Genomic DNA, 17981 nt, shown 5'->3' with positions numbered 1-17981 from the left:
GAGAATGGCTGGTCTAGCTTATGTTAGATATTGTTTTATCTCTTCCCTTTTAATCGTTCAACATAACTGCATGAATATAAGACTGTCCATTTCAGTGTTTGCCCCTGATACTTATTCTTCCCCTGTAATACAGTTACACTACTGTTGGAGCTGGAGAGTGGGAATCCCTGTATGCCTATTCTTCTCGGGTCTTCCAGTTCCACTGGGGGGACAGAGGGGGTGGAGGTGCATGGAGCTTTGGGGCTAAAGATAATGATTCCTTGTGTGGCTCTCCACCTTTAGAATGGGGAGAACAGAGGCTGAGTCCACAAGAGAGCATTCATTGGCTGTCCACTCCCCCCCCACAGTGGGGTTGTACCCCTTTACTGGATGTTGCCACGGTGATTTTAAAGTGCTCCAGCAGGGAGGCATGCTTAAGGGCTGTGCACATGTACAGCACTGAAGCACTTCAAATGAGCAGAATTTGGAGAGCCTCAAATGTCTGTCTCTCTCCAGGGCCACAGTTTTTGTTTCCGTATTCTATATTACATTTTTCTTTGAAGAAGAAGAAGGAGGAAAATGATGTGTAAACAGGCATACCTCCCCACCCTTAAGTTTCTGAGTTTCTATTACGTACTAGTTAGTATGCAACTACCTTAATGATTTATGACACCTATGGTGTTTCTTTCATATGGGCAGCCAAACAGGACACAGACAACCTAAATTATAGTGCTAGATTACAACTCACAATGCTTTTAATACTTCGACATCACTGAACAACTCAGTTCAGCTCTTGCAGTTCTTTTCAAACTTGAAAAAGTAACGTACCTTGTCCTTTTTCAAAAAATATGATTTTTGATTCTGGGAGAAAATTAGATCCAGTCACAACCATTTCTTGGCCTCCATTTACCGAACAACTGTTGATGCTGTATTTTTCAATCTGAGGAAGTTCTTGAGCAGATCGCTGAGCTATTTTTTAAATGATTGAAAAGAAGAAAAAAATATTTATCTACAAGCTTAAGCCTGCATTGAAATCCCATTTAAAATCTGAATATTGTATCCAAGATCATATTTTCTCTTCATACACAATCAAGTTGTGGGAAAAGAGTTGTGGTATATTTATTCTTTACTTTCATTATTTGAATCAAACTGAAATTGTGGTGTGATCCATAAAGAATGAAATGCCAAGTCATGATACCTTAATAAAAGCTTTATAATTTAAGTTACAAGTTTTCCTTGTGTAAGTTATAAGTTCATCCAAAACTTCAGATGTCCACTAGTTTTGCAAGCAGTATTACAATTCAGTATTATGAAAAGACAGGTAAACTTAAATACTATAATTCACTTTTAATTTAAATTAACAATATTTTGAGTATTCTAAAGTAAGATATATTACTGCAAAAGTTTATCCAATGTTGGTATTTTCTTCCTACAGTTGCACTGACAAATGAAAATAAAAACCCTTACTATTGGTGACTGAGATTTTAAGCAAGTGTAAAATCAACTGTTACAAACTTACAGCATTCAACAGGTATGGAAGCAGTTTGCAGAGACAAGACTTTTCCACCAGTCTGTGGGATGTGAACTCGAAATACAAGACGCACTCTGGTGTTCTTTCTTCCAATATCTGTCTCCCCTTTACGGAGCTCTATATCTGAATTGCGAAGTTTCAAAATACCTGCACAATCAATACTGGGGTGAAGGGTTAGAAATTAGATGGAGGACAACAAGTCAGAAACTACTAAATGATCCAAAAATCCTTTCTAGAAGCCTTAACTTTAATCTTGCTTAAAAAAGCTAAAAATGCACCTTATAATTTTTTATTGGTTCCAGTATCTTAGACAGCTACTACTAAGAAACTTCAAATTAACACCAACTAATTTAATGCTAACTATGGGTTGCAGTTAAAAAATTACATCTTGGAGATTTATAATCTCTGCCACCCTTTTTACTTTTCAAAAGTAAAATATTACTAATTGTTTTACAATGACACAATGACAAATTTTCTTAAGCAAGTCACTCAAATTGACAAATATTTGCAAAAAGGAAAGCAGCAAACACTGTATAATTCTCTAGGGAAAATGGTATAACCTCATCAAACTTGCACTCAGCAAGCATATCAGAAACCCCATTCTGATATTCCAAAATTGCCAATTTTTATTTTTTCTATTCATTACACCCGTTACATAGCAACATAAAATATATGATTTTACATGACACATTTCACTGGAAAAACAGAAGGCAGGGCCAGTATTAAACGCACCACCTTAAAGCCTGTTAAAGCAAATGTGTTGCTGCATGACGCGATAATCTATAAAGTGAAAAAAAAAAGAGTTTATTTAGAGTGAGAGATAATGAAGAGTGAACTAATCTGTATTTATGTTGTTCTTGGTTCACTGGCTCCAAAGTACTATGGTGTAGAATTACAGTTGTAGTAACTAGTTCCATTTTCTGCTAAGATATTTATTGCACTGTTTTTACATCTAGCAGAGAGGCCTAAAGAACTTAGGCTAAAAATCCAAATACAAGTATCAATAATCATAATAAAAAATTAAATTTGTTTTTGTAATTTTACAAAAAGTAACTTGGACACTACATTTAGAAGAGAATTAAAATCAAAGGTTATGTTAAAATATATATTTTTTAAGATTCTTGTTTCCAACCTTGATCTATGTGAAAGGAATACACAACTAGCTGATGAATTTGGAATAAATATTGCAACACACCTAGCCGACATTTTATTTTCAGGAAGAAGTGGAATTTCCAAAACTTTTGTGCTGGCAATTATTATCTCTTGGCTAGCAGTAGCAACTGTTTTCCCAGTGATTCGGTGCACCTGGTAGAATGCATGAGGTCGTAAGTAGCGATCATCTGCTGTGCCGATAAACATCTGTAGGTTTACTTGTTTTTCGTTGTAGCCCAGGAGCTGATAAAGAACAATATACAATATTAAAGCATTCACTGAATGCATTAAGTCATTTTATTTTATATGCACACAAAAAGTAAAAGAGGGCTCAGAAATTAAATGCCCCATGCATATGTGCAGCTGCAGCGCAGCATGTAGGCAGTAAGGAGCACAGCCGGGCAGCTTGGACAGCTGTGTGCAGCTGGTAACTCTGTTGTGGTTGAAGGGGAGGGAGGAGGGAAGGGGCATAGGGAGGCAGATCAAGGCCCCTGTGGTGAGGGAGTGGGATTGGGGCAGGTACTGCACAGGTAGGGCAGGGTGGGGCATGGGACAAAGACTGTGGGACTGTAGGACTCTGTTTTTAGGTCAGAGATTGAAGCAGGGGGGAATGTGTCCCCGGATCTGTGCGGAGTGGCAGGGCTGCACTGGGCTCTTGCTACTGGGGGCTAGGCCAGGCTGTGCTTTGGGTAGGGTGGGCAGTGGCACTGGGAGGAGTTGGGGGGGCTACAATTTTGAGGTGGTTGCAGCCCCGCCATAGCCCACCTCCCAGTGCCACTGTCACCTGCCCCAAGCACAGCACAGCCCAGCCCTGCCCCTGCCAGAAAGAGCTTGGTGCAGCCCCAGCCCCCAGTAGCAGCACCCCTGCCCTGGGTACACACTCATGTCCTCCAGAGGTGCATGCAGCAGTGAGAGCGCCTCCCCTGCCTGCGCCCCACAAATGAGCCGCAGCTTCATCCTGCGCCCTGCCCCGGCTGAGCAGCACCTGTCCCGGCTCCTGCCCCACTCCCTCCCTCACTGCAGGCGCCTCATCTGCCCCTCCCCACCACACCCTTTCCCTTCCACCTCCTCTTCCATCACAACAGATTTAGCAGCCAGACACTGCTCTTCAAGCTACCAGCTTGTGTATCAGAAATAGGATCAGTATTGGCCAACACACCTTCTTAAAGACTGGCTATTGGTACTGGCCCCCGAAATCTCTATTGGTGCACCCCTACATGCAATATATACACTATCTATGCAGATATGCATAACTGTGGTACAAGATTTATACATTTTCCTTTGACCCAGAACAGTGCTGCACCTGTTTGGCCCTGCAGGTTGGATGAGTGGTGCAAAGCTTGTTCCACATGGCTTATTTGGCCACAACTCAGTCCCATGTGCCAGTGCAATTCAGCCTTTGGGGCTATGTCATCCAGCCGGTGGCCCACAGGTTGAGCACCACTGAACTAAAGTATGTTTCCCATGGTCCACTTAAGGATATATATGTTATCGAAACTTTTAACACTGACTGCTCATGTGATTGAAGTCAGTCACTGGCTTAGATGAAAACTTATCACAAATCATTGTGGCAGAATGAAGGGAAAGAGTTAAAAAAAGTTAATTATTTTCAAAATTTTCTTAGAAAAAAAGATCAATAAGCATATAAATGTCCAACTCCAAAATCTACCTATTACAGCTTTTATTTATTTTTTAGGCCAGAGATTGAATTTCTAGAAATTTTAAAAGAATTCATAAAAAGTAAAATTATATTTGTCAAAATATTGCTAGCATATTTATTTCTGTAAAAAATTTATACAGTCTAATACAAATTTAAGTCGTTTAAAAATTAAGGATAAGCTTCTAATCTAAACATTTCAGCTACTTAACTAAAGTTATTCAAACAAGTCAGGATGTTGCCATTTTGCCTGAATAAAATAATCTTATGTTCTTCAAAAATATAATAGAAAAGACTGAGTCTGTTCTTACATTTTATTCATTCATGACACTACAGTACTTGGATAAAAAGCTACCCAACTAAAATTGAAGAGATAGGCATATATCAAAATCTGGATTCTGAACACAAATAATTTCAAGTTATGGAAAAAAAGGCAGCTTGCCTCCTCAAAAAATAATTTTAAAAAAAAATCTCTGTAGCATCCATCCTCAAATTTTCCACACCATTATTTCCCTCTCCCTCCTACAAAATCTCTCTTCCCATGTATATCAGTATAGTTGAAGCAGAACATCAGGACCTGGCACCTGTTCACAAATTTTCTAGGATGCGCTGTGCCCATATACTAGGTGTGTTAGACCAGCTAATTTGAACCATCTGTAAACGGAATCAGAAAATCAGGGTTGGAAGGGACCTCAGGAGGTCATCTAGTCCAACACTCTGCTCAAAGCAGAACCATCCCCAACTAGATGCTGCTGAGATAGCTGCACTGGACATTAGAAGAGCAGTTACAAACAAAACAGAATGCACATAACGGATGGAAGACACAAGGTAACCATTAGAGAATAACACCAACAGTAATTTCATGAAAGTTTTCTTATCAGAACAGAACCTCTGAGAAAAAGAAAACAACCAAAAACCCCTCAATGGTAGCCTCAATGGTGCACTGATAATGATTTGGGGGGCTGATACTAGTAGCTGATTTTTGAAGAGCCATATCGGCCAAGACCAATCCGATTTCTGATACAGTTGTGTCCAGCTGGTAGGTCTGTTGTAGTGAAAGGAGAGGAGGGAGGGAACGGGCATGGAGGGGCAGATCAACGCTTCCCGCGGTGAGGGAGGGAGTGGGACTGAGGCAGCTGCTGACTAGCTGGGGTGTGGTGGGTGCGGGATAGAGACACAGCTCATCCAGGGAGTGTGGGGAGCAGGAGAGGGGTGTCTCCTGCCACTCATCTGGAAGGGCACAAGGGTGGGTGTTGACCCCAGATCTGTGCTGGGCAAGCTGCAGCGCCGTGCTCAGGGCAGGCAGCAGTGGTGCTGGGAGGGGAGCTATGGGGAGTGGGGCTGCAGCCATCCCAAATTTTGCTGTAGCCCCCCACAGCACCCTCCCAGTGCTGCTGCCACCTGCCTGCCCCAAGTGCAGTGTAGAGTGGCCCCCAGCTGCAGCCTGCCTGGTCCTCCCCACGCAGATCCAGGGGCACATGCCTCTGCCTCCATACTCTCCCAGATGAGTGGCAGGAGCCACCTCCCTATGCCTCCCGCATTCCCTGTGCCCCCCAGAGGAGCTGCAGCTCCATCCCATGCCCCACCCAGACAGCACCTACCCCAGCCCCACCCCCTCTGTCACTGTGGGGGGCATTGATCTGCCCCTGCCATGCCCCTTCCCTCCCCTCCCCCCTCCGCTTTCACTACAACAGACTTACCAGCTGCAGGCAGCTCTCCATGCTGCCAGGCTGTGCTACTCACTGCCTCAGTGCTGCACTGTGGCTGCATGCATGCATGGGTATCTATCAGCCAAATTATTGGCCACATCAGGCTGATTTCTTATATAGTCAATTTTCTTTATATCTGTGCTGATCCAATATTGGACTGATGTATTGGTGCACCTCTAATGGTAGCAACATGAATGGAAATGTGATGCTTGTGGCTGACCACAATCAACCAAGGGATTGGAAATGAACAGACTGGCCAACCTGGAAACGTTTGAATCTATTCCAAACAAGAAGGAGGACAAAAATAACATGGAAATGGAGCTACTGAAATGACAAACAATAGAAAATCTATCAAGGACTAGCCAGGTCTACAGACTGGACCCAAATTTAGAAAAACCAATAGTTGTGGTGGAAGGACATAAGAGGACAGATAACCACTAAGACATGGGGTATAATTACTTCCCCAATTACATATGAGGCATGCCAGCTATTTTGCTATATACACTGCCACTTATATATTTAATAGTTAATTATAATGCCATAAATAAGACAGTTTGATCTTTCTGTGAACCACAAGACTTTGTATGAAAATTTGTGGGTTTTTACTTAGTTTCCAAATAACTTGTTGTCTTTATGTTTAAAACAAAACAAAAGGAAAAAAAACAGGTTACATGCCTTTTCTACATCCTCTGGTAGCTAATGCAAGAATTGCTTTGAAGTAGTATAACAGCTACCAAGCTTTTTGACATGTATTTCAGTCTGAGCAAACCAGAATAAAGTTAGGCTACACACATTATTTGAAAGAGAAGGAAGAAAGGAAGGGTAGCTTCTGTCTATTTTAGTGAAATAGTTCTGGAACTGCGGAGAGTTATTTAATTATTGACCCTTATGGAAAAACTGAAGAATAAAAACCAGTTTCTTGCATGTCAGCAGGGCAGGGAGACAAAAGGCTCCTACAGATATGTGCAGAGCCTGCTCTGATGTGCTGGAAATCCAGTGTGTCGGAGCAGACTCGAGTAATCGAGTCTGCTGGAGCATGGAAATTGATGTGCTCCAGCAGTCTTCTGTGTCATGTGTATCAATGTCCCTGTATGTTTCTGCACTGAAAAAATGGAGGTGGGGCAATTTGAAATAAAATAGGTTTGGTGATCTTTAGTTCAAAGCACCCTACCATTATTTTTTCAGCACAGGGATGCAAGGGGATGCTGATACACATGATGCATGGATGCTTTTAATTAGCATAGCTCACTAATTAAAGCACCTGGTATTGCATCCCAAAGCACATGTAAAAATGCCCAAAGTGTTAGCTGACTACAGAAAAATTACAAATTTCATAGTTAAAAAACCAAAACCAACTGAATTCACATTGGATAAATGTCATGAGATGGCAGAATCCTCAGGGTATCAATTGAAACAGAAGTGGGCAATTCACATCACTTAGAAAATTATTGATTCATGCGGTCTCAAGATTCATGCATTCATCATAGACTGGTTAATGTTCAGTTCACATTTTCAGAAACCAGCTCACAATTTTGAGGGCTAGAATTTTTTCATAGTAAGCAGGGCAAGATGGTAAGGTTGAGAACTGATGGCTTAAGAAACATTCTAACCTATTTGTCCAGACAGATATTTTCCAGAAGTTGTTTTTCACTTGTTTTACATCTGCAGTCAACAAAAAGGACAATTAGCAGATACAAAATATCTGTCACTGGGAAGCTATTTATCTCATGCAACTCCTTTGGGTTTCTCAACAATGCTACAAAGCTGGCAGCAATTTTTGCTTTTATTTGCTGTATGCTTAGTGACATTTTGCAATGGGAGCAATTGATTTTCTTAATGAACCAAAAGTAAAATTGTGAACTAGGTATTCAGAGTTAAGGTATAAGGACAATTTAGACACTGAAATGAAGAAATCAGTATAATAAATGAAGCTGGCATGTGATTTTACCCCATATTTTAAACAAATTCAGTTAGTAACCGTGTGTTCATACATGATGTTTATGTAGAACACAAAGGTTTATCAGAATTGTATTAGAACAACAATGAATATCAACAATTGTGGCAGACAACTGCTCAAACAGAGATCTGTGCAGTTAGTGCTTAAACAGTTGGACTGTGGTCAATTGTTCCTACTTAAGGCATAGTTAATAAGTAAGTTGGCTTTTTGCAATGCTTCAGCTATGAAGCAATTCCAGATGCTGAGAAAGCTAGCTCCTTAGAAACAACTATTTTGAAAGATTCTGAATTGGCCAGAACCCAGTGAGTAAAAAAAAACAAAAACAAAAACAGAAAACTTCCATTAAGAGATGGCATGAGATGTAGGCTCAACATAAAAGATAACTATGCAGCCAGACTTTACTGCATCTGCCTATAAATGGACAGCACTACACAATATACCCACCTGAACCCAGATTAAATATATAATATCAAATGCATATCAGACAAATATAAAGCAACAAACAATAATATGGGGTCATGTACAAATGGTATTACGGTTATACAACAATGGAAAAAGTGCCTGGTCTGAAACACCAGAAGTTTAACTTTGAGTGAGAAAATTTAAATCTTTTGGTTTACAGAAAGCAACTGTTATGAAAAAACAGATTAACCAGAAGCAAGTGAAGGAAGCAATAGTTCTGGAGCCACTGACAATATATAATAAACCCAGAGGATAACTGGGCTTTCACTTCTTTACATAACTTTGCATGAAATGCTACAATTAATGGTATGACTAACCTTCAGCATAGTGCGGATATACCCAATGTAACAAAACCTGCCTAAGAAACAGGATAAATGAGCTGGGCTTGCTGCAGTTAGATAGCTAGTAGGGGTGTGCAAAATGGGCCTTATCTGATTCTGATTTGACCCTAATCAGGGACAGTGATTCAATTTGCTGATTCAGATCACTGCCCCAATTCGATTCGGCCAAATCCGAATCTGAAGATTTGATGCTGATTCAGAGAATCAGCGATTCGGACATAGACACAACTTTAAATATTTTTTCTGCGTAGCTCGAGGTACCAGGTGCAGCTCATGAATGCTGTGATGGATGTAGCATTCCACAGGAGCACAGGGGGTCCCCCACATGCTTGACAGTGAAGCTGAAAGTGGACTGGAAGTACTTCTGGTCCACTTCCAGGTCTGCTGGGGAGCGTGCAGGGGAGTCCCCGCTGCTGGTGCCCTCCCGGCTCGGTGATCGGCCATGGGGGGACCCTGGGTGCCCACCCTGACCAGGAGGCACCAGTCACTCAGTTGGGGAGGTACAGGGGGAGCCCCCTGCACACTCCCTGGCAGACCCAGAAGTGGACTGGAAGTGCTTTTGGTCCACTTCTGGGTCTGCTGCCAAGCATGCTGGGGAGCCCCCTGTACTCCTGTGGGATGCTCCATCTGCCCCACCATCACAGCATTCAGAAGCTGCCTATTACCTAGAGATATGTAGAAAAAAACATTTAAAGCTCTGCCTATGTCTGAATTGGCAAATATTTCCAAATCTCTCTGAATCAATTCAAAGGGTTCTGACTTGATTCAGAGAAATTGAAGGATCTCCTGATTCACTTTGGATTTGGAGATTTGCCCACCGAATCAGGCTGAATCTTCACCAAATCAAATCAGCGACCGAAGATTCGCACAGCCCTAATAGCTACCAGTTAGGACAGGCAGGTCTGTTCTGCATTACAGTTATAGTAGTGATTGAGTGTACATACATCTCTAGTCAGTGAGATGTATAGTGTCAATCGCCCCTCATTCCCAAAGAATTCTGATTTGATAATGGGGAAGTGTATGGTCCCAAAGTGAGATAGAGCAGAGGTACTTGCATAATTTTTTTTCTGTATTGTCATAACCCAGTCAACTGTCTAGCAGTTCAGAGAACTGTAACACATATGATTATGGTTTTACATACCATGATCATCTTTCCAAGGTGTGTTTCAAATCAAGCAAAGTGGTTGTCTCAAGACCTCAAGAAGTAAATGTTAAAATACAGTACTGTTCCTTTCTTGTCCAGGAATTAAAGACTTCTTAATTTACACAATTTCAAGCAAAGGAGTCATCCTTTGGGTATCAGCCTTTGTAAAATTTAACAACTGTAATGTGTCAGAAATGTTTGAATGATGCAACCAACTATGGTCAGATTATTACCAGTTCCCCAAGAAAACACAGTAAATCATATGAAAGTACATTTCAAACCATCTGCAGAATGTTTAGCTTTATTTTTAGAGTTCTGTGAGAAAAAGTTGTCTACTTTAGGTGAAAATGAAGATGACAGCTCCTGTTACTAGGAGTTAAAGACTAAGAATAAATTGAATGCTTTTCGATCCACTGAAGGAAAAGTTTGCCTCCACACAGGCCTCAGACACCACTAGCTAATTTACCTTGAAAAATGTTTGTGCTTTGTTATCCCTACAAAAAGCATTACATTTCTTGAATGATTTTGTAGTCTCCATGGCTGCTTGTACATGTGACATGGGTTTAGTTCTCCCTGAATTGAAATGGTGGATATTTAATTGGTGGGTTTTTAATTGTGTCAATTTAGGGATTTTCATCACTATTACAGAACAGTGACAGCCCACCAGCAGCTCATACCCCTCGGACACTGGAAGGCTCCACCAGAAAAAACAAAACAAAACAAGAAATTGTGAGGTGCCTGATACTCTCCCCTCCTCCCCCCGTGCCTGCCTGCCTGCCTGCCTCTCCCGTAGCCGGGGAGGTGAGTTGCCAGCAGGCCCCAAGCTGTGTGTGGGAGTCCCAGTCTTTCCCTCTGTGGTGACACTGCCCCCTGGGCAGCACCTAGGGCACCATCACAGTGGAGGGAGGGAACGCTCCCCTTCCCCCTCTGCAGCTCAGGGGCTGCACAACCCAGCAATAGCTTGTGTGGGCAGGCTCTGCTGGAGTGGAAGAAAGCAGTGAGGGGCATGATCCTTTTTTTTCCTCCCAGAGCCTGCCCATGTCTCCCACAGCTGGGGGACAAGCTGCTGGTGCGCTGAGTAGCCCCTGAGCTGTGGGGGGCCCTGGTGCTTCCCTTCCTGGAGGTGGTGCTGCCCAGGTCTGCCCGAGTAGGCTGCTAGCAGGCAGGTGCTTCCCAGGGGGTGTCACTGCCATGGAGGTAAGGTCTGGGGCCCCCCACAGCCCAGGGCCTGCCACAGCTTGCTCCCGAGCTGAAGAAGAGGTGGGCACACTCTGCTGGAAAAAAAAAGGGCCCCTCAATGCTTTTTTTTTTTTTCCCCCCTTCACTCTCAGCAGAGCCTCCCACATGAGCTACTGCTGGGTTGTGCGTCCCCTGAGTTGCAGGGGGAGTGGGAGGAGGGTCAGTGCTTCCCTTTGTGGTGGTGATGCCCCCCGGGCAGGGTGCTGCCCCAGGTCACAGGCAGCACCCAGGCCAATCCAACAGTGCACGGGGTGCTGTAGGCCTGGGCATATGGGGAAAATCAGGTTTGGCAAGCTTCCAACGCTCCATGCACCATCCCCGCTGCCTGGGAATGGGCAGACTTGCCCCTGGAGCTGCTCAGGAAGGTGAAAAGAGGGTGGTTGGGTGCAGTGGCAGCCAGAGAAAGCAGCAGGGATGGTGCAAGGAGTGCTGGAAGCCCACGAAGACTGAGTTTCTCCGAGCATGCCTGGGCTTCCAGCACCTTGTGCATAGTCCCTGCCGCCTTCTCTGGATGCGTTACTGCAATTTGTTATTATGTAGCAAACTAAAATGACATCACAGGGATAAAGGAGACTCCACCCATGACTGGACCACAGGTGTAGATGCTATACCTTGTACAGGAGAAACCGAGTAGATAAAAGGGGCAGGGGCATAGCTCTCTATGTTACTAAAGACCTCCCACCCAAAGTCAAGAGCTTGACCAGGAGTTCACCCAGGAACTGGCTGAGGCCACATGCTCCAGGACCATGGTTGTCATGGATGACTTCAATTACCCAGACATCTCGTGGGAAGATCACTCAGCAAAATCCGAGCGGTCGCAAAGCTTCCTATCATGCGTGGATGACCTCTACGTGACTCAAGAAGTCTACGGGCCAATGACAGGTAATGCGCTGCTTGACCTGGAACTGGCTACTGGGGATGACCTAATCGGCAACCTAGTGATCGATGGGAAGCTGGGTGACAGCAACCACGAGCTGATCACCTTCACCATCCACCGTAAAGCTGGCAAGTCAGTCAGCAACACAGAAGTCCTTGTTGGTGTGGCCTTAAGGGACCACAATGCCAGGGGGAGGGGAGTTCAGGAAAAGTGGTTGCTCCTCACGGGAGCAATCCTCAACGCACAAGCTAAGTATATTCCATCTCAGAGGAAAGGCAGCAAGAGAGCACAGCAGCCCCCCTGGCTCTCCAGGGATCTACCAGACCTGCTGAGGCTAAAAAGAAAGGCCTACAAAGGATGGAGGACAGGATTCACCTCCAAGGAGGAATATTCTGCACTGGTACAGTCCTGTACGGACCAACCAGGAGAGCCAAGGCTGCAACTGAACTCCAGCTAGCTTTGAGCATCAAAGACAATAAAAAAGTCCTTTTTCAGATACGTGGGGAGCCGGAGGAAAAGCAAGGGCGACACTTGACCCCTGCTGAACCAGTAGGGACAACTAACAACTGACGCCCAGGAAAAAGCCAACCAAATGGGTACTTTCAATTGGTCTTTCATCAGTCCCACGGGACACCCATGCCTGCTATGAGACTGGGAGGTCCAGGTGAGGGAGATCCCCTGCCCTCCACTAATGCTGACCTCATGAAGGAACACATTTAGAGGCTGGATACCTTCAAGTCAGCTGGCCCTGACAATCTATACCCCAGGGTACTCAAGGAGCTGGCAAGCATCATAGCCCAGACCCTGGCACGGATCTTGGAGAACCCCTGGTGCTCTGGTGTAGTGCCCAAAGAGTGGAATAAGACCAATGTGGTGCCTATTTTCAAGAAAGGGAGGAAAGTGGATCCAGCAAACTATAGGCTCATCAGCCTGACTTCTATCCTGGGGAAGATCTTAGAAAAGTTTATTAAAGAGGCCATCCTTAATGGACTGGCCGATGCCAACATCCTGAGGGATAGCCAGCACAGGTTTGCTGTGGGTAGGTCTTGCTTGACCAATCTCATTTTCTTTTACAACCAAGTGACCTAGCACCTGGACAAGGGAGAAGAGATTGATGTCATGTATCTTGACTTCAAAAAAGCCTTCGATCTGGTATCCCATGATCACATCTTAGCAAAACTGGCCAACTGCAGCCTTGGGTGCACCACGATCTGCTGGCTGGGGAATTGGCTCCATGGTTGGACCCAGAGGGTTGTAAGTGATGGAAGTCAGTTGTCATGGTGCCTTGTGACCAGTGGGGTCCCTCAAGGCTCTGTCCTTGGATCCATATCGTTAAACATCTTCATTAATGATGTGGACATTGGAGTCAGAAGCGGACTGGCCAAGTTTGCCGATGACACCAAACTTTGGGGTAAAGCATTCACACCTGAAGACATGAAGGAGATCCAGGCTGACCTGGACAGGCTCAGCAAATGAGCGGATGAGAACCTGATGGTGTTTAACACTGAAAAATGCAAGGTTCTCCACCTTGGTAGGAAAAACCTGCAGCATCCTTATAGGCTCAGCAGTGCTACACTGGCTAGTACTACAGAAGAAAGAGACTTGGGGGTCATCATTGACCACAAGATGAACATGAGCCTGCAATGCAATGCTGCACCTAGTAAAGCGATCAAAATGCTGGCTTGCATCCGTAGATGCTTCTCGAGCAAATCCCGGGACATCATTCTCCCATTGTACTTGGCCTTGGTGAGGCTGCAGCTGGAGTACTGTGTCCAGTTTTGGGACCCACAATTCAAAAAGGATGTGGAGAAGCTTGAGAGAGTCCAGAGAAGAGCCACGTGCATGATCAGAGGTCAGGAAAACAGACCTTATGATGACAGGCTGAGAGCTATGAGGCTCTTTAGCCTGGAAAAGCGCGCGCTCAGGGGTGACCTGATGGCCACCTATAAGTTTATCAGGGGTGACTACCAGTATCTGGGGGAACATTTGTTCCCCAGAGCGCCCCAAGGGATGATAATGTTGAACAGTTATAAACTACTGCAAGACCGTTTCAGGCTGCACATAAGGAAGAATTTCTTTACTGTCTGAGCCCCCAAGGTCTGGAATACCCTGCTATCGGAGGTGGCTCAAGCATCTACACTGAACACCTTCAAGAGTAAACTGGACGCTTATCTTGCTGGGATCTTATGACTCCAGCTGACTTCCTGCCCTTTGGGCAGGGGGCTGGACTCAATGATGTTTCGAGGTCCCTTCCAGCCCTAATGTCTACAATATCTATGAAAATAAATCAGATGCGTTTTACTTTGCTACGTAACAAAGTCATTTAAAGTGAAATACACTGCCACATGTGTACAGTGTGATGAAATTAAAATGAAATACGCCTCCACAGGTATAAACAGTGATGCCATTAAAATGGTATAAAAGGGCAATTAAACTGCTTAAAAGGCCAATTTTATCATATGTACCAGTGCTCCATATTACTAAGCTGATGGACAAGGTGACTGGTCTTTAAAAGCTAATAAGTATTAATCAATAACAGAATCACACCAGATATACCCGGTGAGCTCCAACAAAACAGAAATTATTTGTTCTAGTTGAAACTGAGGGCTATGGCTAAGTTAACCAGCAAAATGAACAGTCTAGACACTAGTCTGCAGCAAGCGAACCCAACCTCTGGGTCCCATGTGCTTTTAATCCTTTTGAGTTTGGTAATGACTGGTTACAACTCCCTCTCAGGTAAAATTGTCAGATCTAGGTTTTGTGTCTAACAACTTTCTTTGGCAGTAAGGCTCAGCAACTCAGGTAACTGAGACCATAACTCTCTGAACCCTCCAGTTGCCTATACATATTTTTCAAAAGATTTCATAGATGTAGAAATTTTGCTTCAGGCTAAACACTTCAGGGGCAATGCATCATGAATATAAGGAACACAGGCATAGTAAAATAATTTAACCATATACACTCTGCTCTTAAATACAACTGGAGAGTTATACACCTGTGGGAAGGAGGAAAAAGCCTCAACAAAACCCTAAATGCAATCTCTCTAAGTTTCAGCTCACCTTTTCTGAGAATTATACATGTAGTCAGCAATCTCAGGCCATCCTGGCTCGTTGTTTTGGCATATTTTTTTTAAACATTCATAAGATGGTAACTGCTTCTTTCTTAGAAAGTCAACCCTCTAAATAAATAGCATCCCATTCTCTTCTGCTCTTTATTAAGGGGATTTCCAAACTCCCCTGTTGCTTTCTGTGTAGGACCCAATGACTCTACCAGTAAAAAAAATCTACAATTAGCGTCAATGAATACTGATAGCTTTGTCCTAGATTCTCAGTCTTTCCACTAGGTGTCAAGCTCTGGCTACAAAATAAATGCTCTAATCCAGAAGGAGGTTACAAAGCAATAGAGTCAAACTTCAAAATGAAGGTTACAATACAAACGAGAACCTCTGACACAAAATGGAGTTCATAACTGGACATCTAAGATCTTTCTCTAAGATCTGTCTCAATCCCAAGAGAAGTTTGTCTAAAGACCATGGTCTAGCATTTTGATTCTTTTGGCAAAATGTTGAGTGGACGAAGCTACCTTAAAGACTACAAATAATGGAACAGTATTTTGGATGAAGTTTGACCAATGCCTGTTACAAAATTATGATACACAAAACTGAAGTTCTAATGTAGCAAAGTGCTTGGCAATTGGTTCGAGGAACTAGAATATTTAGGAAAAAGAGGCTTAATTGTTCAGAAGAAGTAAATAAACTGACCTCTAGCTTAAAGTAACCAAGCCATAAGTCCTTCTTAAAGCCCATATGAAGAAGAGCTTGATAGCAATGTAAAGCTAAAAGAATCATACACTTAAGGAATGGCAGTAAGCAGGGGTGCACCGATACATGGATCCAATATTGGATTGGTACCGATATAAAGAAAATTAGCTGTATCAGATACAGGCCCGATGGGGCTGATAATTTGGCTGATAAATGCCCATGCTGCATACAGTCACAGTGCAGCACACAGGCAGAGGGGAGCAGAGCCGGAAGCTGCCTGCATCTGGTAAGTTGGAAGGGGAGAGAAGGGGAAGGAAGGGGTGTGTGGGGGGGCAGATCAATGCTTCCCACAGTAAGGGAGGGAAGGGGCGGGGGCAGGTGCTGCCCAGCAGGTGGGGGGGGGGGAGGGTGCATGGGGACAAAGCCGCGGCTGGTGAGGGGGTGGCTTCTGCCACTTTTTGCACCCTGGATCTGTCTGGCATGGAGGGGTGGGGTGGCATGCTGCAGCTGTGGGCTCAAGCCAGTGCTTTGCAGAGCTCTTCTTGGCGGGGGTGAGACTCGCAGCAGGCGCTGACAGCACTGGGAGGATGCTGCAGCCACCGCAAATTTTGCTGCAGCTCCATTCCACTCCCAGCACCGCAGGTGCCAGTCACCTGGGGCAGTCCTGGCTCCTCCTAGTGCATGGGTAGAGGCAGGGTGTTGAGGTTGGGCTGCACTGGGTGGCTGGCAACTGCAGCACTGGGAGCAGAGCTGAGGAGAAATTTGGGGTGGCTATAGTCCCCTCCCATTGCCACCAGTGCCCACTCCAAGTCCAGCCGCAGCTGAAAAGAGCCCCGTGCAACGCCAGCTTGAGCCCACAGCTGTAGCCTGCCCCCCTGCTGATCTGGGGGCACCTGCACCCCCTGTGCCCTCCTGGGGTGCAAGCAGCAGTTGGAGCCACCCCCACCAAGCCACAGCTGTGCCCCATGCACTCCCCCCATCCTGGCTGGGCCCTCCCTTCCTCACCACAGGGCATGTTGATCTGCCCCCCCCCATACCCCTTCCACCACAAGAGATTTACCAGCTGGAGGCAGCTATACTGGATTGGTATCGGCCAATATACCTCCTTAAATAATTGGCTATTCGTATCAGCCCCCCAAATCTCTATTGTTGTACCCCTAGCAGTAAGTGAAAGGACCTTTCTTCATGGCTTGCCAGACCCTACTGATTGAATTCTTCCTTGCCTTTGGTACAGCTTTACCAGCAGGTAAGTCTTCAAATGAAAAATGTGTAAGCTCAAGGGTTGTTGTTTTTGTTTTGTTTTTTTTGGGGGGGGGGTTTCCAAATCCTTACGATGGATAGACAAGACTGAAGAGTAGTAGACAGAAGGAAGTTAGGTCCAATTATGAAAAGATATTGAACACCACGATGGAATGGAATGCACAAGCCACACAGCAAACAGGATGAGCTAGGATCTCAAGAAGCCCTGTAAGGCATGTCGGAACTGAAGGAAAAGTTCATGAAGAGAAGGACCAGTGTGGCCTACAGGAAGGGTGTATGGACGTGGCTGGTGTGACCTGTGGGTGTGGGGGGGAGGCAAACATGACCAATAATTGTTAGGGGTTAGGTGTCACCTGTGGGTGAGGTGGGGTGCCCCCCGCATTTAACTTACACGCTGATCCCTCCCACCCCTCCCCCCATTGGGACTTACTTGCTCAGCTAAGGTAAGAAGAGCAGCACTGGCACTGGAGGGAATGTGGACAGAAGTTTCATGCACCAGTCTAACAAAAATCAAATTAATTTGATACTACATGGATTCAGGTTTATCTCAAACTGAGTTCTGCAATTTTTAGACTGGTTTGTGTGCATGGAACTTCTGTACAGTTACAGGTTTAGACTGATTACCCAGTCACTGAGACTGGGTCTGTAAGTATAAAGTCAACACCAGGACAAGCTAAGTTTAAATCAGGTGGCCATTTTGAAAAAGATTTAACCTCCCCAAATGTCTGTACATAGCCTAGCTGCTTCCAAACAAAACCTCATTGTTAAATTTGCTTCCTCTCTATCCTTGCCTCCACAAAACTAATGTGTAGCCACATGCAATTGCAGGAGTTACATGATCTGAATGACAGGCATGTAAATGAATGCAGCTGGTGATATTTAAAATGCTGAATAAAGGGTGATGATAAAAAAA

The 17981-nt window shown here is 44.5% G+C and overlaps 1 protein-coding gene across 2 annotated transcripts in view; it reads right to left on the bottom strand.

Moving 5' to 3' along the window:
* NFATC3 (nuclear factor of activated T cells 3) overlaps positions 1-17981 on the bottom strand; it is a 156186-nt gene that overhangs the window by 54275 nt on the left and 83930 nt on the right. For both annotated transcript variants that reach the window (XM_090061944.1, XM_090061946.1), the window contains exons 4-6: positions 2706-2905; positions 1499-1671; positions 808-948 (exon numbers count right to left, since the gene is read on the bottom strand). In XM_090061944.1, the coding sequence (XP_089918070.1) occupies positions 808-948; positions 1499-1671; positions 2706-2905 (514 nt within the window). The remainder of the gene's footprint in view (positions 1-807; positions 949-1498; positions 1672-2705; positions 2906-17981) is intronic.

Source organism: Crocodylus siamensis, chromosome 9 (assembly GCF_052110815.1).
Source record: "Crocodylus siamensis isolate JL-2025a chromosome 9, ASM5211081v1, whole genome shotgun sequence".
NCBI classification, from domain to species: domain Eukaryota; kingdom Metazoa; phylum Chordata; order Crocodylia; family Crocodylidae; genus Crocodylus; species Crocodylus siamensis.
This window is presented reverse-complemented; position numbering and strand designations above follow the sequence as displayed.